The 23,909-nt window shown below is 33.9% G+C and overlaps 1 protein-coding gene across 1 annotated transcript; it reads left to right on the top strand.

Annotated features, from left to right (window-relative positions):
- The first annotated feature begins 317 nt into the window (after positions 1–317).
- Positions 318–23,358, top strand: LOC128989636 (lysophospholipid acyltransferase 5-like). The gene is made up of 11 exons (XM_054411585.1): positions 318–411; positions 8,113–8,201; positions 8,483–8,590; positions 10,463–10,585; positions 11,382–11,497; positions 12,235–12,393; positions 12,736–12,864; positions 13,918–14,026; positions 15,561–15,705; positions 17,917–18,064; positions 19,467–23,358. Exons 2-11 carry the CDS (start codon positions 8,114–8,116, stop codon positions 19,731–19,733), a joined length of 1,392 nt encoding a protein of 463 aa, XP_054267560.1. The 5' UTR covers positions 318–411; position 8,113; the 3' UTR covers positions 19,734–23,358.
- The last annotated feature ends 551 nt before the right edge of the window (positions 23,359–23,909 follow it).

The following is a 23,909-nucleotide window of genomic DNA, read 5'->3' as shown; positions in this document are numbered from 1 at the left end:
ATCCATGACATTATAATTTGTTCTCGAATTTGGTTTTTAAAGTACGTGCGTAAAAAGAATTGCTGCTTCAACTTCCATGCACTTTTTATAGCTCTAAATAGATCATGAGAGAAAAGAGAGAGTTATTGTTACAATTTAAAAATCGTTGAAAGAGAGTGGAAAGCTTTATGGCATAGAGAGAAGTCAGCCATGCATTAAATAAAGAAAAATCATGTTCCTCTCCTCCAGTCATAGTCATGTCAAAACTTAACTAAAACATTCATTGGTTATTGGCATCGAATGATTTTATAAAAAAAACTAAGTTATTTTAAGGTTAGGTTGTAAGTTCTGTTCTAAGCTAGCTAAGTTGTACGAATGATCCAGACATTAGGTTGTTGTTGTTGAGGTACATTTTTACCGGAAAAGAGCAAGGTAATTATTAGCTTAGTAGTATTTTCAAATCATACGAAACGAGCCAATTCCCAATTCACGATCAACATAGGTGGAATAGTAGTTACTTATTCAGGCCTAGGACAAGTTACGGTTAGTTAAGTTGCTGTTTAGTAAGTTAGTAGGCATTGCTAATTAATATCAGGAGTTTGCATCATTTCTAATTATATAATTAATTCATCAGCCAATTCAGTACACTGAAGGCTAACGGGTACAGTTTCTTAACTGGGCTCCCTATGCTAATATCGATTGAAATTATTGAATTGAAAATATTGATTTAATAATCGATATCTTAAAATATATCTATTATAAAATCAAACTATCATAACCTAACCTAACCAACCAAACTTGCTGACGGTGAACAAATCGCATGAAGGTTTACTAATCAAATAGATAGTTTCAATCGATATTAGCATAGCCCAGTTAAGAAACTGTACCCTTCGGCTCCATTATACTTACTCCATGTGATCACGGTTTTTAAAATATAGGCCTAACTTAATTCCTTATTAGGCCTAGGTCAGTTTATTTAAATTAAAAGGAACCGGTCTGTAAAAACTAGAATTATGACGAAAAAACATCACTACTCTTCAGCGCCTTGGCAGCTGTCTTTAGATCTTCGTATGCTGATATCTAGAAGGAAAATCTTTGATCTGATATTCCTACATAGACTGGTCAACGGAGAGATATTCTGCCCGGAGTTGCTTGAGCGAATTGGTTTCCAGGTCCCAGGGGGTACCAGATCGATGTTGGAGCTGTTTGCTAGGTCTTACCATGTTACACTCTACGAACAGCACAGTGCCATCGCTCGCATGTGCAAGCCCTAGGAAACTCTCAATGCCACCTGAAATTAATTAACTGTAGCGCCTCATGTTTCAGGAGATTGATAGTTTCTTCAACTGTAGCGCCACATGTTCCAGGAGATTGATCAGCTCGCTTCCACTTGATTAGTAAGGCCCCCTTCACACTGGGCCACCATGTTGGTGACACCGGTGGCGACACCATGGTGGCTACGTTACATTAGCATTGATTTAAATGGGACATCTTCACACTGAGCGTTTTTGGCGCGTCTGGCCGCGCGACCAGAAATGCGGTGGCTCGGGGTTGCGATTTTCAAAGACACCAGTCTGGTGGCGCCACCACGTCACACTACATGGTTTCTTATCGGACTGTTCACATTGGAGCGACTGGCAGCCCCACCGGTCACTACCAGCGGGCATTACTTATTCTACTATTTTATCTTCCAGACATCCCAGAATCTCATCAAAACTTAAAACACTCATTCTTGAGTAAGAGTAAAACTTGTCAGGGTTATTTATAAGGTCTTGGTAGTAAGTGAAAAAAGTCCCTCTGGTAGGCCTACTTCCATTTCTTAAAAACGGATGAACCCAAAAACTATGTTTTTCTTAGGTTTTCGCGATTTCAAAAATATATGTGCTAACGCACCTCCTTCTTCGACGTCCATGATTACATGATTAAACTGTGAGCTTTGCGGCTGCAGCTGCATTGGTGGCTGAGCTGGTGGTTCATGCACATTTTGACCTATTTGTGGCCCAGTGTGAATAGGCCCTAAAGATGGCCTATCTACTCAAAGACTTCAAGACAAGACTAATCTCTCATTAAATTTGTTAAATGCTTTTTATGTTTTGTTGTCCTCGTTGCTCTTTATTGTTATCTTTGTCCTTATTGTTACTTCATTGTTACTGTATTCCTTTTGTTGTTCTTGTTATAACTGGTTGCACTTTGGGTAGGGGAGAGTGGTAAAAGGTGGGACACGGTATATAGTGGGACATTCCATATAACTTTTTTATCTTCAAAGCCATGTGGCCAGTTTCCCTCCAAAAGTGTTAAGTCATGGCCAACAGTGTGTTTTAAGTTAGTTCTGAAGTTTCAGTCATGTTGGAAAGTACTGAATGACAGTCTGCTACAACTATAGTCTCAAAAGTTACATTTTTGAGGTAAGCAATCATCATTTTCTTATGAAATTAGTTTGATAAGCAGGTTAAATTTGATATGCCTAACATTAAAAAACCTTCTTTGTTCAATAGAAGGAGGTCAGGGATGTCTGAGATGCACTGTTTGGGGTAAAACTTAAAAACAATATAACCCTACATGTGGTACAAGGTGGGACAGTTATTTGTGGTATATAGTGGGACAATGTTAAATAAGGTGGTACAAAGTGGGAAATCGGTACATAGTGGGACAAGCAATTATAATTGATTTATTATACTATTATAGCAATTCATAATAGGCTATAAATACAAGCATACCCATATAAATATATGACATGCCTCATCTGCTTGGTAGGTTACCAAGAATAGGACCTAGGGTTTGTTAAATAAAAAAAGCCCTTAACTTACTTCTCATGGTAAACCCTAACACGGTTTACCCAGAAACACAACCATTGTCATAATTTTGTGTTAGGCCTAGGTATTTTTAAACTGTTTAGTACTTATATTTTCAATTAAACAATTCCTTTCTTCTTTTTTACCTACTTATAACATAAATAGAGTTTTAGCGGGGTCGGTTTTATGCAGAAGTAGACCTACATTTAACTCTTAAAATATAGACACATTCATTCATATCATAGTTATTCATCAAAGAACATTATAGTGAAATTTTACAAAAAAAATTTTTTTTTCAGGTCCATAATGCCGAAGATTTGCCGCAAGAAGTTTTTGGAGCATGCAGAAGATGGAGCAATTTTGAGCCTTATAGCCTAGTTTAATTACTAACTATTTACTATAAGTTTTTACAAGTCACATATATCAATAAATATTTTTATTTGTCTGAAACTGTCTTATTTAAGTATACCTCCTATGCATAACAGGATGTCCCACTTTGTACCATTTATTGTCCCACTTTGTACCATATGCTGTCCCACTTTGTACCATATTGCTGTCCCACCTTGTACCAGGGTCGGTACATGTTGGGATAAGTGGTATAAAGCGGGACAAACGGTTTTTGGCCTTTTAAATATAAGTTAATAATTTTGAAAAAAATATCATTAAAAGAGTTTTAAAAGTGCTTTATTTTTGTGTAAAGATTGTTCTTCTAAGTCAACTAATATTGAAGAAAAAAATGTTTTAATATTTTCGTCCCAGTATGTACCACTCTCCCCTACATTCCTGTTAAAGGGAACATTCATTATTATCGATGATTTCTTTTCGAATATTGATATTTTATTTTACCATCCAATGTATTGTTAAGAACAAATTGAAACATATCAGCTGACAACTACGATAAGGATATAGTAAATATTGTTCAGTATCAACAAACAATTAAAATATATATATACTAGGTGAAACCCGTCGAAATCGACGGTTATTTTCAAGGCTTACGCTAATTCATCTAACCGTAATAAATTGAGTGAATTATAAATATTTTGAGCATTCAGCATTGTTTAAAGATTAATAAGTGTAAAAACAATAATGATATTAATTGCGTTAGTTGCCAAATATGGTTGATCATTCAATGAATAAAATATTTCCCATACTGTACGTAATCGGAGTTGTTAGTATGCTATCTGGTTTCTCTTCCTTTGGAAGAACCTTTAAATAGTATTAAAATCCTATTGGTGGATCTTTGTACTCAAACACTTGCGTGATTTCATCAGTGTAATGCAGATTAATCTATGATTTTATTTGAAAAAGAAATCTATTTGTGGGGAAGACACGTTCTAACTTCAAAGAGAGGTATATCCGTTACAGTGTAAGTTTGATTTTTCCTTCGTCACGTCGCGTCAGTTCGTATCGTACTTCTAAGCCAATGAATAACCCTCTAGCACAGTTTTGAGAAATTATGTGGGGTTACTGGGTTTTATTCTTGAACTTTTAGGGGCCTCCTCATTTATATGGTTGTGCAGCTTCAATGGCAAAAAATAATACGAATGACATAGTAATGTGGCATTTCCAAAAAGCAAAAAATAATGTAAATTGGCTGTTACCTGTAATCGAAGTAACCTCTCTGAAAAGTCTTCAGTATATTGCAGCTTTCCAGCTTAATGACTTTCTAAATCATGCACATATTTCTACATAAATATTGTAAAATGTTTTATCCAGTTGCTGTAAACCACTACCGGTATTAATTTTAGAAAATATGAAAACACGGCTCAAATTGGCACCGTGCCCTTCTGCACTTGTATTATTTTGTAATGTATTACACAATCGAAGATTTTTCCAATGATTGAAAGCATATACAGTATGACAATAATCTTGTGAACCTATGGTGATCCGTCTAGAATAATATGATAAAATATAGGGAAAAGGTGTGAAAAAGGCAGACATCAACCCGTAAAATAGATATTAGATAGTTCAATAAGAAATAATTAATTGTAAGATTTATTGTGATAAAAGGATTTTCCATCGATTTTGTAATGGAACTTTATATTGAAACACATGACATGATTCAGAAGAAAAGCAATTTTAAAATCAGAAAATAGCATTGCAAATACTTCTTTTGGACAATTCAGTAACTCCCAATAAATGTGTGTTGTTTAAAATACAATTTTAAAACTAACAGCTGTTTTATTAAAAAGTATTATCCACATGATCAAAATGTAAACAAATCTATGGAGGGATTTTTAAAGGCTTCTGGGGCAGAGCCTTAAGCGAATTTACTTCGTTTTTCTTTTGATAACTCATCTACAGACCAAGACCTTTCTTTGGACACCTCTACCAAGTTTCTCCACCCAGCCGTTCTCTCAAATTAGTGGATACAAAGTTTCCAATTAAATATTTAGATTCCCCCATGTTAATCTTAAGGGAGAAAACTCGACTTTGATGGAAGATCCTGCCCAAACTAATAAAGATATCAAAAAACGAAAAACACTTTGCAAAACTACAGATCAGGGCAATTTTTTTGACACTTTAATCATCAAAATCGGTCCAAAAATGAGGGAGGAGTTCTGTTCACAAAAATTGGCTTAGCGTATTATATATATAGATATTGAAATGAAACTGTTCTAAACTAACCTAACCAACCTAACTTGCTGTACATATAATTTCAAAATTCGGTTTAATAGCCTATTCCCCATATGCCTTTTCTGTTATCAAACGGAATTTTGAAACAGTAACTTAGCCTACAGCAAGTTTGGTTAGTTATGTTAAGTTAGTTTAGAATAGTTTCATAGTATACATCTATATATACATCTATATAATATTTAATACGCTAGGCATATTTTTGTCATAATTGTTTTAGAGCGGTGGTGCTACCGATCACCATGTCCAAGGTGTCGTTAGAAAGGTCTTAGCATGTAGTTTTGCCATCAAACAAAAAAAACTTGGGAATTCCATCAGGGCTCTGCCCCAGTGGCCTTCAAAGTTCCCGTGTTATTCTTAGGGAGAAAATGTTTGTTTACACTTGAACAGATGAATACTTTGAAATTGACACTAATATTTGAAACAGAGCTGGTTATACTAAAATTGGAGACATGTGCTATAAGGATCTCTTATATTAATACGTGAGGGCTGTTATTTTGTGAACAAAACTCCTCCGTTATTTCTGAATAGAACGTTTGAGGTGTCAAATAATTCGTCTCAATTCGTAGTTTTGTATAAAGGTTTTAGAATTTAAAAACTCTTACCCTTAAGTGCACGAGACGCTCTCAAAGGTCGCATTTTCCCCATAGGAATTACATTGAAATCAAATGTTAAAACAAAAACAGCTGTAGGCCTATATAAAAAGAAACTCACCAGCTTTTTGGGAGTAAATATTGATGTTTGTAATGTTTAGGTTATAGACAAATCCAAACAGTCAATCAGTTTTGTTGGAAGAACAGACAATTTCTTGAGTTTAAAGGAGAATTATTGAAAACAGGAGGGTGAGACAATTAATAGGAAATCTTATTTTGGTCACTTCATCTTTCCACCTCATTTTGGGACGCCCAGGAGGTCTTCCTCCAACAGGGTTCTCTTTCCAAACTTTCTTTATCAATGCATCATCTTCTCTCCTTAACCTCTAGACCTAAATCATAAAAAAAATTTCATTTGAATATCCATTTACTTTTCATAATGGACATTTGCGTAGATTTATGTTTCAATGTACAGGGCCTATGATTTATATATAGATTTTGACTCTATTCAGATACATGTATGTTTTTTATGTGTTATATATTGAATAAAGACTATTTGAATCTTGAATCAACAACCTCTTTGATTTAAGGTTTGTTTATAAATGGCTGTTATATTTATTTATTATTATTTTGTTTAATAATTTATTCTTTTGTTGATGTTTACGATTTTCATCGTTATTTCGTTGCCAGAGTAGTAAGGCTCACTGTTCAAAATTTTTTACTCTCAATTTTCTTTTTTTTACGTAATTAGATTTTTGTTGGCAGTTTTGCCAACAGCATCTACAGCATTTCGAGAAAATCGTTGAAGCCGTTTTTGAGATCTTTGTGCAAACAAACATACAAGCAAACATTGTCTGATCATATTAAAGGGTATACGATTCTGTGCAATTAGGCCTAATCCTTTGCACTAATTAAGATATTTTTTCTTTAAAAACTAGTTTTTAGACATAACAAATGTCTATTTGGTTTTAAGTTTTAATTTAAGTACGTGATATAAAAAAAGATATAGCCTACATACACACACCCCTATATATTATACAGCTTGTACTTTTGATTTCTCTCTCTATTTTAACAATATCAATTTGTTCTTAGCTTGACCCCAATTCACACAAAAATGTGCTTAGCTGGTAGATAATCAGCAAGTTGCATAATACAATCACTATGTAAGCAGCTCCATTTTTATCTGTGTGTGGATGATATAATATTCACAGTCATTCAACTCAACGGATAGTTATATCTAATTAGATTGGACTTTTTATTTTAATTTGATAAACCCAAGTTGTGGTGGTTAAAATGTTTTCAAAAAATTAATGGGTAAATTGTAATTAAACAGTCCTAACTTAGTTAAAATATTGTTAGTCATGCTGCACTAGAAACAGCAGTTTTTAATGCATGAATTGCGGGTTTAAAGTAGCTCTTTTTCTTCCTAGGGGGTAAAAATCAGTTGTTATGAACTCAGTTCTGAACTTTGATTGTAAGCAATCGCATGTACCGGAAGTATGTATGATTGTTTTAGTTTTTATTTGGTTTAAAACATGTTTAATCTATACAATTTCCTTTTTGAACTCTCAGGTGCTAGAAAATCTGCCAGTTATACGATACAAATTTGTTACCTACACTCTGAATGCACATTTAAGTCTGATTTTAACAATAATGAAAGTTATTTGTGTTTTTCTTGAAGAGATTTCAAATTATTTTCCAAATTTTTGTTCAAGATTCATAATTTAGGCCTAATGGTATTTTCTATATATAACTTAGTATAAGATTTTCTACATCATGTATGGCACTAAGCAAATACTTTGTTTTGGCTTCCTTTAACTTAGTCTGTTAGTTGTATGTTATAAGTTTTGACATGAGCACTTTCAAGAATAGTTACCGGTAGCCTACGTCTTATTATAAGACTACGCCTTAAATTCACAGACTATTCTGACCTATATAACGCTAAATAAGTCACTGTCTTAGTGAACTGATTAAAAGTTGGATATAAGTTCTGAAATAACAGTTTTAAGGCGAGTAGTTTATGTTGTTTAAGGAAGAAATGAAATCCGTTAGACTATATAAAGTTTGAGTTTTTTTATACGCTTAAGTCTACTATGAGTTCCGTTGTGTTTCAGGATGGGTGACTTGAGTCTGATTGGTCAGCTCGCTAGCACCGTCGGTGCATCAGAGGCGGCGTTAAAAATTTTATTCTCCATTATTTTTGGTAAGACATAAAAAAAAATGCTATTCTGTTTGAGTTAAGTCATAAACTGCATTTGATCACAGATATGTCTCTTGGCATAACCAATATATCTAGTCATTGTAAAGGTACTGAAGCTAAGGGTGGTCAAGGAAAAGTTTTAAAATTGTAAAAAATGCTTTATTTATTTTAAAGCTTAAATTTAAAAATTCATATTTTACAAAAACCAGGCGTGTACCTGATTTGCTGATGTGTTTTCATGTTTATAATCAATTATCCTTACTAATATTCAATTACACTTTCAGCTCACCCGATTGCTTTATTCCATCGCTTCTTTTTGTATGGAAAAGCACCTGATCTTCAGCATCTCTACTTTACTCTGTGTGGGCTTGCTATTGGAATCTTCAACTATGGTAAGTCAGGCATTAAACCGGGTTTTCCTAGGTGTGGATGAGGTGTGCAGAGTCCGTTTTCCTCTTGTCTAAGGTAATTTAATAGTACTGTTTTCCTAGAAGTGGAGCGGACCATTAAAATTGCTTCTCCGCACTCTGTGCTCCATTTCCGCACCTAGGAAATTGGCATTAGAAGATATCTGTAAACCATGATTGACTATTAAGGCTGTTTGGTTACAAGGGAACTCCTGCGATGAGCTCAGTAGTTTCACAAGTCACCGTATGGTACCACTGTTGCTTTAAACATGGTGTAGAACAAGCCAGGCTATTCAGCCGCAGATTGAAATTTCCAAAAATAAAACAACTTGTACAGAATTCAACGTAAAACGTTGTTATCCTCAGAAATTAGCATATTTTTCTCCACTAAAATTATGCCAAAGCATTTTTAAATGTTGTTTAAAATGACGAGTTTACTATAATATTGGAAGTTTTCAGATTAAATTACAATTGTGTTTTTGAGCCAGATTGTTTAAGAAATTAAGCCTATTGCAAATTTTCACTTTTTTACAGGCTTGTGGGTTAACTACTAACATTTATCAAAATGAACACTTTCAAGCCTTGTAAAACCACATTATTTGTCTAAATCTTTAGCAGCCATACATTTTAATTTCGTGTTTTTAATACTTAATCCAATGAAATTAAATTTTTGAAAATTAATTTTTTGACTATACACTTCACAAAAAAAAAGATACTGTCTATGGATTAATACATTGAGGACATATAATCCTGTACTCCTCACACATAGGGTATTCTTGCAATTCTATGAACCACAAAAGAAACTTGACAGCTTAACACGTTCGCGGTGGCATGGGAGCGATCGCTCCCATACGGAACCCTAATGCCATCCTGGTGGGTGGGATCGCTCCCAAGCTGCAATGCAGTACGAAATGATTTATTTTTAAACCAGGATTAGAGCTAGAAACTTGAAACCTTGCACAGCACTGCTCAATAGTATACTGTATTTAGTTGTGGTGTAGGTTGGTAGTAAATTACCGCCTAAAATCTCCGTCTGGCAATCTCAAAAATCTACTTTTTGTCCCCTCTTTTTCCCTCCATTTGGCAATTCAATTCCAATGGGACCGGCTACGTTCCAAGCAGTGCTGCTATCTGTGGGTGTTTAGCGAACTACTTCGACTCTCGTTGTAAAGCAGGACATTCTCGCACGTTATTTGCTATTCGTCAGACCGAAATTGGAAAGCCAATCACACGCGGCAATCAGGTTTGTTCGACGCTGAGGGCTGCGCCGCACTGGGGATACGCCTGCCATTTGAAGTGCCGCCGCAAACGAGTTAATACTTATTAAGCCTACCTGGATATTTAATAATAGGCTCATTAAAAATTATTCGTTTGTCCATAAACCTATTAAGAGCTCCTTAAAACATCTAAAATTCTAAAACAGAAACAATTACCGATAGTTTATTTCACAAATAAATCTTACAAACTAAATATTTTATATATTACTATCTTACTAATTAAGAAGTGTTTAATTATTAGTAAATTTATTTGGGATTGATTAGCAGGTCTTTTCTGTAAATACAAGCGCCCAACAAAATCAGAACCATTAGGCATCATGTATTTGTTATGAAATTATAGAAAAACACATTTTCAATTGAGAGAAAGTTTTCCCGATTCGAGAGAGCTACTGGTCAATTTTTGCTCTCAATATAGGTTAGGATGGGCTCTAAATCATCAGATTATAGGACCTTCAGGAGAAAAGCCCCACACTCCAGGCAAAGGGATAGACCAACCAAGCCCTTTACGACAGTAGAAATTACTGTATAGTAATTGTTTAAATTACAAGAACAATAATAAAGTTCACTTTCTTTGTTGCAGGATGGGATATATTTCACACCTTTGCTACAATTGTTTGTGTCTACATCGTACTCAGATTAATTGGTGGAACGCTATTTTCTGCTGTTTTAATCCTAATTTTTACCATGGCTTATCTCTTAATAGGTGAGTGTAACAAATTGTCTTAACTTTTACATCTAATCACTACTTTTTTATTAAAATAGTGGTTTAGGTTTACATACATACATTCTTATCCTCTCCTGTTCCGGTTATCTCTGGGTCTGGGTGTTCACTAGGTCTCTCCAACTTCTTCTGTCCCTCCACAATTCCTCTTCCTCCACATACTGCCACTGCACTCCTCTTGCTTCCAAATCTCGTCACACCTCGACAATTCATCTTCTTCCAGGTCTTACTCTTGGTCTTCTTCCATTCATGTGAAGCTCACTCATTTTTCTGGGGGTTTTATCATTTTCCATTCTTCTTAATTGACCAAACCATCTCAACCTCGATTTCTCTATTCGTTCTCTCAAACTTTCTTCAACTATTCCTCTTCTCAACTCTTCAATTCTAATTCTATCCGATCTTATTTTTCCCTTTGAGACCTCTTACTCTCTCTTGGTTTAGGTTTAAAAGACTTGAATTTTAATACGATATTAGTGATTTCTTTGTTTGTAGTGATCGTAATGATTGTTTGTAATTTTTAGTGGATAAACTTTTATTGTTTATACATTCCCTTGTGTTTTGTAGCTATGTATTTTAATTACTTTGATTACTAATTTAACTGCAATATAATTTTCACTAACTACTTTTTAAGGTAAATATAATGAAAGTAATGGTTTCAGAATAGAACAAATAAAAAGGTTACCTTGGTTTGTTTAACCTTAATTGAATGAATGAGTTTCTTTTTCATTTACAAAGTAAAACATACATTGCACCCGAGTTTCTATCTGGTCTTTTACAGGATATTACGTGACAAGTACGGAAACTTACGACATCAAATGGACAATGCCACAATGTGTGTTGACCCTGAGACTTACGGGACTGGCTTTTGACTTGTATGATGGAGCTCGGCCACCGGTGAGATATACTAAAGTTTTTAGTCTCAATTTTTTCAATTTACAATGTCATTAAAAATAAAATAAAGTAAGCCTATACCAAGAAAGAAGTAGCATAACAAATTATTTTAAAATTCCCGCATCACTTGGCTGATAATGCGCATTTGCCAAATTTTATGAGTAATCATTCAAACAGATTCAAACATTTTAATTAAATAATGGTGGTCTTTTTAGATGCATTAATTAATATAAAACAACCCTATGTTTTAAATGGTGGCTTTCACCCCCCTCCACTCCTACTTCTGATTTTGTTCTTCCTCTGTTCGATCACAACAACATGATAATCGTTAAATTTAAAACCTCTGTAAAAATGTACTAATATTCCTTATAACAAATCTTTAAGTTGATTAATTAATTTCTCTTGGATAATCCATTCAGCATTACTTGCTTCAGGAGTAAACTACTCCTTCAACAATATTGAAGGAGTAATTCCTGAGGAGAAAGTGAAGAAAGAGCCTTTTCACTAATATCTTGTGAAGATTTAACTTACATATTGAGAAATACCCATTGAGTAACCAACAATCATATCCCCTTAAAAATCAAGCTGTCAAATTTGTAAACGTCATTAATTTTATGTTTGAAATTATTGTTTTGTAATATACAAGTTGGTAACAATAACTAATTATCTTATAAAATAACCCATTAATGAAAAATAAGTTTGATTTTCTATTACTTAATACAATTTATTTTATGTTACAGGAAAGTTTGTCTGCGGAAAACAAAAAAGTAGCCCTCAGCAAGTGTCCGTCAATTTTGGAAATCATGGCTCACTCGTACTTTCCTGCCAGCTTTTTAGTTGGCCCTCAATTTTCCATGAAGCGGTATCAAGATTTTGTCGATGGAAAGTTTAGAGGATCTGTAAGTATTATTGTGTTAGAAACCAATTGAGCTTTGTATTGCAGTTCAGTCTGAACTGTTTATTTGGTTTTTACTTGTTATCTTTAAAAATGTGATATTTTTCTCTTAGTGTAGCATAGTTTCCAATAATACTGTCTGATAAATACAAGGTTAATTGTTTTATTTATTTTTTCTGATGTGAGAAATTCACCTTTCAATGAATTTTATAAATTTATTTAGTATCTGTCAACGCCTACTTTGAAATAATAACATTTTTTGTTAGGGAGGCACTAATTGAAAATGATAACTTATTGTAGTAGAATGTTATAAACTATTATGTTTGACACAGAATGTACATTTCAGGAGACAGGCCTACCAGACTGTTTGGGAGCCGCTGCTTATCGTAGTCTCACTGGAGTTTTCTACCTGGCTATCTATCAGTTGGGTTGCCTGTACTTCCCTGACGACTACCTGATCAGTGAAGAATTCCTGGTAACATACTCTTCCACAGTCTCTACCACCTATACTCCACCCCCACTCCCCCACCCGTACTCCTCCCATCAATCCAGAACCTTTTTTTAACACCAATGGGTCATGGTTTTTATGTTTGAAAACAATTCATCTGTCTTGTCGCCTTCACTACAATGTGGAACAGCTGTAAAATATTGAGAAACTAATGAACAATGTGCTGTATACAGTACTAGTTGAAAATAGTTCACTGACAGATCACGTCATGATGAGAACGTCTCGACAAACCAAAGTAGTATTTTTTAGTTGTGATGAGGAAGGCTCATTAAACTACCTTGAAGGGTTAAAAGTAAATCTCATATTGTTTTTATTGCTTTAACAAATTTACCTACGACTGTCTTTTTAAGTAGCCGTTTCAGTTCAGTTCTTAGAATTGAAAAGTTTCACATAAAAGCATTGTTTACTTTCATAACAGCATAGTTTTACTCATAAAAACACGGATAAAGAACCAATCAGGTACAAGGATGGAGAGAGAAGAATTAAAATTGTAATGATTTGAACTTCAACTAATCAGCTGTTCAGGCCAATTTAATTGTTAGTTGAGTGGTGCAATTAGTGTTTGGTACAATGTTACGTTGCATCACTGTCAGTGGCAATGATAGGTTATAAACGAAATCATAACCTCTCTTAGAAGTTGTGAGTAGTGATTTTAGTAATTAAATACTGTCGTAGGTCAAGTATTGTACGCAACTCGTGTAAATAGTGTTGACGACACTCGTAGAAGTTTTTAAGGCACTCACCAAAGATCGTACCTTAAATTTTCTACTCGTGTTGTTTACACTTTCTTTACACAATCGTTGCGTAAACTACTATTAACTGATCTATGTTCCATAAATATTACATTAATCTTTTTGACTGCATCAAAATACTTGTATTAGTGGTGATTCTGTTGCTGATGACATATCTTACTGTTTACTAACAGTTTACTTAGTACTTGTCAACTAAACAAAGATAACATTTTTCAAGCCCATCTTAAAACTAGTCAAAAATTGTCGTATGGTTTTCATTGTGTTTCAGTCCCTGGGAATTATAAAAAGACTGTTCTACATGGGCATCTGGGGCCACATTGCGTTGTACAAATACATCTGTATCTGGCTGCTGTGCGAAGGTGTCTGCATTGAAATTGGTGAGTTGGTAGCAAGTTTGGCTCACCACCTGACTTTTGTCTGGTTTTATTCAGAACTCTCGGGCTTTCAATTTCAAGCAATTTGAATTTTTTTGAAAGACTTAGACTAGCAAAGAGGTGACTAATAATTTGGTATAATTACCTCCTCAAGTAGTCCAAATTTTGTTGATGTAAGGCTAAAAACCTACATGTTTCACTGTCACACACACACAATAAATAAATAGCACGAACAAGCATTTAGATAGGCCTATCACACGACGCGGACTATCTACTGCAGTCTACTACCTGCGCCGAGACCGCCACGTTGTGTGATAGGCCTATCTAAATGTTTGTTTGTGTTATTTATTTATTGTGGGTGTATGACAGTAATGTCGTTTATGTTTTTTTACCATGACGATGCCGTACTAACGGTGAAGCATGTAGGTTTTTAACCTAACATCAACAAAATTTAGATGATTTCATCAGGTAATTATATCATATTATTAGTCATTTATAGTAATCCAGGGGCCACCAACGTGCAATTTAAAAGAGATGTAACGAATACTGGATGTTCCACTTTCTCAAGTATTTCAATGGGGGGTTTTCTTCACAAAAGTAGACTAACTGCTTTTGAGTTCCTGATTATGTATATACAAAAATTAAAGCAGAACCCTGCAAATTTGTCACCCATGGGACCAGGTTTTCCATTGGATTAGTTCCACAGGGTACCAATTCTACGTTGAGAACCAGTTCTGGTTGAACCATTCACGTAGAAATGGGCCATTTCTGATTTTTATTCCAAAATACTTTAAGTACTGATGATATTGAGGGATCTTTGATTGTCTAAACTTTGTGACTTTTTACTCTATACCAATTCTAGATTCTCCTAATTCAACAGGGTGTCTACTGGTTACTGAGGTCACTTTAAAGTAATTGATTTTACCACGGTTTAGGGTTTGACTAAATTCATTTTAAGATCTCAAAAGTCATGGAAAAAACGGTCCTAACTAAAATAAAGTTTCCTGAACCTGCCTTTACTTTTGCACCGTGCATGATTAAGTTGATAGTGCAGTTTTTATCACAGAGCGAAGATATTTTGGGAGCAGGCAAAGAGTTCAAAATCGTTACGGCACAAAATATTACCATGCAAAATACAAAATGCCCAACCATTTTCAAGACACTAAAAAATACTACATTATCGGTACCAAAAATGTTGCATCTTTACGTCGTCCCCTCTAACATCATTGAAATTTGGTTTGATCAACTGGTAGACACCCTGCAGTCAAGAAAATGTTGTCATCGTAACATCAGTTCTCTTATTTATTTATTTATTTGTAAACGGTTGCACCATTTTTACAGAAAAATACAATTATTGTCTTACAAGAAAGAAGAAAACAAAAATCACAGGCCAGTACAAAAGTAGTGAAAAAAAAAACTGGAAAACAAGACTTCAATAACAAGACATTTTCTTAAAGAGATATCGTTTTAAGACGTTATTATTACAATACCACAATCTATTAATTATTTTTGTAAGCTAATCTTAACATGTGTTTAGGACTGACATACAACGGAAAGGATGAGAAAGACAAACCTAAGTGGGACGGCTGTGCTAATGTCGACCTGATGAAGTTTGAAGGAGCCACCAAGTTCGGACACTATGTAGAGTCATTCAACATCAACACGAACCATTGGGTTGCACAGTAAGTTGTGGAAAATTGATATAGTTGAGAATTGGACAGTAAAAATCTTAAAGACCATTTTAAAATATTAAAAAAAATTTCAATTTTAAATAAGTACACTCTATTGTTTACTCAGCTTTAACCAAGTCAATGTGTTGTTTGTATCATCTTTGCCTCAAGATGATATTATAAAATGCGATAAAAGTAGCATATCATGATCAACGATATAAACAGCTCATGGATTGCTGGCTCAGTGTTGGCGGCATGGTCTAGCTCCCCCCACTCCTGACTGGCAGAATCCGCGGCAGACCATACACTTACCATTATAAAACGCACCTTTTTAATTGCTGGTCTGTTAAAATATATACCTATAGATAAATATTGCTAACGCATGTAAAATCCTTTTTACTATTCAATGCTTTGTCTTGCAGAAAATAACCCATTATCAAATTCTTTAAAAATACACATTCACTAAACTCGATTTTAGATGTTTTTAGACAACTGATATTGCTAGTTCAAAATTGTAAACGGTAAAATAATAAGCAATTGAAAATAAATAATAGAAAGTGCAATCTTTGTAATTTCCAATCTGTTCTATTATACAAAAACATTTTACATATTAAACATTTCTGAATCGATTAATATTGTTAAGGTTTTTCCACTGACCTATGTTTGACGTAAATGTGATACTTTTTTCTTTCACTGAGCGATGAAAATGTATACTACAAAATAGGTCACAAAACAGCATTATTTAATGTTTTGTCAGCCAATTTTTCAAGTTCTTTATAGATTTTACTTGTAGATAGAAAGGTAGAATTGTCTGCTTTCAGAACGGTTTGGCAATCAATAGCAGAGGGTAGATCATTTATATAGATTAAGAAAAGAAGGGGGCCAAAGACTGAACCTTGTGGCACTCCCCACTCGACTATCACTTCATCTGACCATCTTCCTTTAATACAAACTGCTTGTTTCCGATTTTGCATGTAGCCTCTTAAAAATATAATGGAGGACCATTAAATCCATAATATTGTAATTTAGAGATAAGAATATTTCTGTCACACCAAGTGCGTTGAATAGGCATCTCTATCTTCTTCAAAACCTCCACCACCTTCCATCTCACTACTCTCTTCTCCACATGCCTTTTTACCTTATCCATCTTCTTTTATCCATCCGGCCTTCTCCCCTTTATCACCTATTAATTACTGTATCTCCATTTTTTTAAACTAATTTTCTTACATTCCAAACCATACAAAATTTGCTTGGCAGTTGCAAGCGCCAGGAGATGAGAATCACTATAATAGTTCTCAGCCAAAGCTCCTCAACCAACATTATCAAACTTTTTGTTGAATTTTTAAAAATGAGGAGAGTATTGAATAATCTTTCAGGGAGGATCAATGCTAAAGAACCTATTTAAAGCAAGTCAAACTTGTTTGATCAACACCTCCTCTTAGACAATTAATTATCAATCATGTTTCCTCAGTTGAGTTTGAATATGACATAGTTCAGGGTGGCCACAGACTAGGAATTCTGGGACAACCAGGTCCATTTTCAATTGTGCATTTTTGCAAACTTTCTGTGGTCGTGAAATTATGTGCCTGGCTCAGTTCGACCCGAGGTTGGCCTGATGATCATTTTAGACCCATATCGGTGGGGCCAACTGTCGATCTAACCTAACCCGATAATATCGGGAACCTGGAGACCCCTAGTTAAAAGGTACACTTAGTGATCAGGAATCACGACGGGAAAATCCGGTTTTACCACAGAAAAACCAGGGAAAATGTATGAATATATTCAGAAGTTCCGTGGCTTCCCTGTAGTAGCACCCCTATTAAGTTGTAAAATCCTGTTAAATATCCTTTGGTTTTTCATATGCATGATATGACTAACGTTTTCGTGATGACAGTCACATCATTTTGTAAATATTATATGTCCTGTGTTCATTGGGTTCTGTCTGTATAAACTTTAAGTGTATTTAACAAATTGTTTTAATGAGGATCGACCTGGCTATGTGACCGTCGTCACGAAACTGGTAGTCATATGACAAACCAAATGATATTGAAAAGGTAACAATTTATTTAACAATTTAAATCTTCAAGATCCAGTAGTAGGAAAATGAAGTATATAGTTTACCATAGACCTTATTGCCTCGGTCCATGAGCTTATTGAAGTTCAATAGCTTCCTAGTTATGCGATTTTCCTCTTACATACCTAATCATGTTGTACAATTTGCAGGTATATCTACAAGAGACTCAAGTTCCTGGGCAACAGATATCTGTCCCAGCTAGGAGTGTTGTTGTTCTTGGCAGTGTGGCATGGACTGCACTCTGGCTACTACATGTGCTTCTTCCTTGAGTTTACCTGCCTTGTAATGGAAAAAGATGTATGTTCTGCAATAATATTGTTTGTATATGGTACATTTACTTTCTCCTATACATTGCATATGCAGAAAGTATTTTGATCGACATTTTGGAGTTTTGGATGGACAAATCCGTTTTTGAGTCCCCCTGAAACTAGAAAACTGGTTTTTGAAGTTGTTTGTGTGTGAATGTGTACAGATGTGCACCTGTGGTCCGATTTTAATGAATTTTGGTATGTGGTAACTTGACATCTCTATGTCACCCCTCTGGTTACCCACAATAATTGTTTAATTTTTTGCTCACAAAAGTAAGTAGTAGGATGTTCAATTTTAATGTTTATCTAATACGAGAAAGTGTGTGATAGTTTTATGATACCATTTATTAAAAATTGTTTAAAATAGTTTTATTGAATTGCTGGCCATTTTATGGAATATTAGGCTGAGCAATATTAATGATGCACATCAAACAGGTGATGAATTCCATTTTTTCAGAGTTAATAGGTAAATTGTTAAAAACATTATACTCCAGAGTCCTACTAATCAAAACTGATTGGGATCAACACCTGTTAAGATAACTAAATTGTTTAAACTAGCCGGAAATTCACTAAAATTAGATTAAAATCAAAACCATGTATTTTTATGTAAACGATTTGTTCTGCCCGTGCCTCGCCCCGGGGGACTTGAACGCAGAGAAGATATGGTGATTGATTCTTCACTGCCAATGCAAACTCTGGTTGATTTAGTGCTTGTTATTAATGTAAATTAATTTTATCAATACCCATGTCACAAAGAAAAATACTCTACAGATGCGTTTTTTTCCCAGTTGGAACAGAAAGGATCTGTCTAAACTCATAGTTATCATGTCACTTAATTATTTACAAAACATTTGTCTGCAACATCAATTATTGCTTTGTTTCTAAAATAAACAATATTGAACTTATAGGTAAACAATCAAAACAGAATCCAAAAATTTAAACACAATCCCACATTATCAGAAAAACGTTCTGTTACTTCTCTTGGTGCAATATGGAAATCTATAGTAGAATCTTTGACTATGGTAGAATCAAAAGGTTAACTCAAAGAAAAGTAAACAACAAACTAAAATAAAAACAAATCTAACAGCTGATGTATCTTCAATATTTAAAATGTTATTAAATACAGCCAACAGTGTGATTAACAAGAACCAACAAAACGATGATTTAATTTTTTTTATATCTACGCCTGTAGGGTTTTTATGACTTTTGTTTGGGAACGTTGTTCTTGGTTTTCTTGTTGGCTTGACATCCTCAAAACACATAGCTTTATTTTCCATTTAAATACACACAGAGAACCTTTTATCCAACAAGTAGTTTGGATTAGTGGCACTCAGGTGTTAAATTCAACAATTTCTGGTAATAGTTAATATTTACAGTTACTGTTGTTGCAGCTGGAGTCGATGTTGGCACGCAACCAGAAGGCACTGGAGTTCCTGTCACAGCCGGGCTTGAGTCACGCAAGGTGGGTCGTCCTCAAGTTGTACACGCTGGTGTTCATGGGCTACTGCATGGCTCCGTTCGTGCTGCTGTCCGTACACAAGTGGTTCGCTGCGTTTGTCAACACTCTGTTTGTGGGACACGCGCTGTGGATGGGCTGGCATCTGTACCGACCTCTCGTCAAGATGATGCTGCCTCCCGCCAAGGAACGTACTAGCTGAACAAGTAACAGTCAACGTAACTGTACATAGCTCAATACTAGGCTCAGTGGAGGAGCAGCCGAATAGTCAGGACGATGGGTTGTAGGAATACATTAGCATGGTTCTACTTAAACACTTTTTGTAGCTCATGGGTAATTTTGGAAAAAAGATAGAGTTTTTGCATCAACAACTTATTACTTTTCCTGTATTTGAAATTCGCTTAACCTAATTATGATAGCACAACCCTGGCTACTTAAAAGTGCGTCCTATTTTTGCTCTTTGTTTTCAATATATATGAATTTTATATAAATGTTTATTTGTATTAATGCTATTCTGTTACCAATACTAAGGTAGCTTTTAAAGTTTTGTATGATTTGTAATGTAGCAATAGCAATACTGATAAGGTTGTTTGTGTCAAGACAATAATTGACTAAATTATTTGAAATTGTGTCGAGGACGTTGGACTTGTAAACATGCAATGATTGTACCAAAGGATTTCAGATATTGAATATGTTTACTAAGCAAAGTACAATGCCTCACAAGGTGGAAGTAAACAGCCATAGTTTATTAGGATATGTACAAAAACTTGTTTCATAGTTGATTTTTAGAATATGAAACCTTGACGTTATATTTAAAATTGATAATTTTGTTCTTAATTTCTCTAGATAATTACAACGAATACGAAATAGAAGTATTTCAACATTTAAGAATGATCCGAATCCGACTATTACCCCTCCCTAAAGTACACCAATCATGCCCATCACAATCAGCTAATGTTTTTTTTTTATAAGGGTTGATTTCTTTACAATTTTACAATATGTAACTGCCATTAATAATATCTTTTGAACATGTTGACCTCTTTGTCTTTTAAACTGATCTGTAAAACTACTGAGGTGTTAAAAAATATTCACACTGCCAATAAAGAACATTCCAAAAATAAAATTAAATGATCGCTAGGTAAGGTATTCAAAAATGTCAAATGCTCGTTAGATTAATCGGCAAATTTTGGATTATTAAGGGCTGATATTTATAGTGTATTGTTTAACATGTTTACGTTATGGAAACACTATATTTGGGCGTACTCCTTATGTAATTCAATTTGTTTTGATTTAAAAATCAATCTAATGCATGTGCATTGTGCAGTTGGTATTTAGGTTTGTTTAGTTATATTTGACGTTTTATCTTTATTTATATGTTTGAAAATTAGGTATTTCATTGACTATTAAAGCTGGTAATGTCTTAAAATATTTATATTCATTTTTGATAGTTTACTATATAAAAAAATAATATTTAAACACTTAACTTGGTACACTCTTGCTTCATTAAATCACTAGTATATTTCATTATCTTGGTCACGCATTCACTGTAAGTGCAAAGTACACAAGCAACAATTTGAAAAATTAGTTGTGATTATTTGATCACAAACTAATTTGTTAAGTTTTGTTAATGTTGTCCAAAAGAATCTAATTTGCAGTGTGTGTTCTACCTTGGAAGCTATTCATTTTATCTTTGCAAAATCAATGACTAATCTTAATATAATACACCACTAGCAATATCAAATATATAGTTTAAAATCTGTGCTAATATTTAATATCTAAGTTGTTGCTGTAGTATATAGTTTTAGAGCTATATTTTTGTACCAGATTTTGCATGTTATGTATTATTCAGAATTACATAAAGAATTATGAACGTTAACATTTGTAAAAAATGAAATATATATGTCAGCCTTGTTTACCATTGATTTTATAATTCTTAGACTGAGTATAGGTTTTGCATATCTACCAAACTGAAATTTTACGTATATGTAACACAATCCCACTCATAGTTCATCCACCTTGAGCTAAACAGTGATGTTTATAAATTTTTTTAACATTAGATGAACATGGGTGATCATTTTGTAAATGAGTTGTTTTGAACAGTGTTTTAATCATAAATGTTGCACCCACTCTAAGCAGCTGAGTGATAGAGCTAGCCTAAAAATCGGATGATTTTATTTGATCATGTAACAATTTTCACCTTGTTTAATTAGAAACTAGGCCTCATATACTACATCCTTGGCTTTCGACTGTCTTTGAGCTTTGGATAAATTTTTCAGGCAAAGAATCAGCTAATCTTAGGCAGCTACACACATATTAACACTATCCCCTAATCATTTATCTTTGCCTTTAAATATGTTCTCTGGTGTATCAGCGTTTCATGAATCTAATATTTCCTTTATCAGTACTTAACATTGATGAAGAAATTCAACTTATAAAACCAAAATATACTGTAAGGTCGAAGTGTTATAAGATGAATTTTAAGGGGTATGGGAAAATTTTGTATTATCGAGATATTCTTATTCTTAACAAAGGGGTTCATTTTATTGAGGTTTAATACTGCCGTTATTCGTCTTATAGAGGATTCTCCTCGCTCTGAGTGAATGACTGAGGAAGGAAGAGGGATGGGTGGGGTTTCATGTTGGGACAAGCTTATGTTAGTTTTTAAAACTACACACTTTGGAGATTAAGATCATGAGGAATTTGTCATATAAAGGTCGCATTTGTCTGAGGTTTTGTGGTTAATGAGTCCTAGCCCATATGACAAACAAATTCATCTTATGGAGGTTTTTAACCTAATTACTAAGTTCTATAGAGGTGTTTTTAACATTGACCTCTATGAAAGTTTCAAGGGATTTTTTTTTAAATTCGTCTCATCGAGGAATTTCTTTACCGAGGTTCGTACTAACGTGGTTTGGCAGTATTGTCTTTAAAAATAAAAGGGTTCTTTCCCTTTATAATTTTAGTTAATAGTCTACGAATCTAGAATGTCATCAATAGTTTTTGTGTCTTTTTTTATTCCTCCAATAAATATATCTAGAATGTTTTTTTTTTACAAATATAATTTGAGTTAAGGGTACTGCAGTTTCTAGACCAAAAATTATATAGGTTTACCATCAGAAAAGTCACACAATTTGATCGATATTAAAAATAAAATAAATTGCTTTAGGTTTGAAAGATGAGTTTTGGCAGGTCAAAATGTAATGTTAACCTAAAGAAAAGTCAAAATTATTGAGTTATTCAGGTAATCCCAATAAATATAGCATTAGGTTGGCTTTAGAAGTTCTTATGTGGCAAATTCATTTATGATGGCATTTAAAGACAGTGAATATTAATTAAAACCTTATTAGACTTTTTGGATATAGATACCTTGGGAAGTAATTAAAAATGCATAAGGGTTAGAATATTTCAATTATCGACATTTCCCATGATAAAGCAATGGAAATGTGTTGTTTATAAATAGTCACTTAGCTTTTCTTCTTACAATTATAAGAATAACCTTTGCCATGTTGATATAGGAAGCCTATGGAAGAGTTTAGCTATTTATAATCTAGAATACATTTTAGTCTGAGATAACTTGAACAACAAACGTAATCTTCTAGCAACTTCTTGTTATTTCTCTCTACCACCTAGGCATTGTTATTTTAACTTGTTTTGGTTCCTATTCAGTTATATGCCATCAAGGAACCAGTTTAAGCAATTTTTTTGTAAATTCTTTTGTTTCTATTTATTGCACCTAGCAGTGTGCTCTCTTTAGAGGTTTTATTTTATTAGTTACACTTTTATCTGTATATGTGTGTTTGAGTTGTGTTTTATAAAATAAAAGATTATTTAAGAAATTTTAGTGTCTTATTCCAAGATCACCTTTGCAAATTTCATCTGTGGCGTCCCAGGGGGGGGGGGATGGGAGGGATATATCCCCCCACCCGAAATATATTATATTTTATTAGCTAACATAAATACATTTTTAGGCTTTAAATTCCACATGTCTTCCGGGGGGGACCCCGGACCCCCCTTTTTTCTGTAGGATATTCAATACCACCAGACCCCATGGTGGTCATCCCCCCCCCTAATTAAATCCTGGGACCGCCACTCAATTTCATCTTATTTAAAAATATTTTACCTGGTCTCAAAAAAAGGGGGATTCTTAAAATGTATAGATGAGTTTTGTATGTTAAAATATATATGTAATAAATCAGGGAGGCGTTTGTATTATAAACACAATTTTTCACATATAAAAATTTGTAAATTAAAACCCTTAGTAAAGTAGAAATGCTGGCCCATTGAGACTCGAAACCATAAATGTGGTAATTTGATAATTAAATTGCATAATTTGTCATGTTAATAATTGAAAATCAAATTATCAATAACTTATCCACTA

The sequence above is a fragment of the Macrosteles quadrilineatus genome, unplaced genomic scaffold (genome assembly GCF_028750875.1).
Source record: "Macrosteles quadrilineatus isolate MER2022 unplaced genomic scaffold, UCM_ALF_1.0 Scaffold_3__2_contigs__length_128488019, whole genome shotgun sequence".
Lineage (NCBI taxonomy): Eukaryota > Metazoa > Arthropoda > Insecta > Hemiptera > Cicadellidae > Macrosteles > Macrosteles quadrilineatus.
Note: the sequence above shows the minus strand (reverse complement) of the source record. Positions and strands in the feature narration are given on the sequence as shown.

Bases quoted from the DNA above. Each gene is read 5' to 3' on its own strand.
- LOC128989636 (XM_054411585.1), top strand. From the start codon at position 8,114: ATGGGTGACTTGAGTCTGATTGGTCAGCTCGCTAGCACCGTCGGTGCA. The intron at 8,591-10,462 runs GTAAGTCAGGCA...TCTTTGTTGCAG, and splicing joins TATTGGAATCTTCAACTATG to GATGGGATATATTTCACACC. The intron at 18,065-19,466 runs GTATGTTCTGCA...CTGTTGTTGCAG, and splicing joins GCCTTGTAATGGAAAAAGAT to CTGGAGTCGATGTTGGCACG.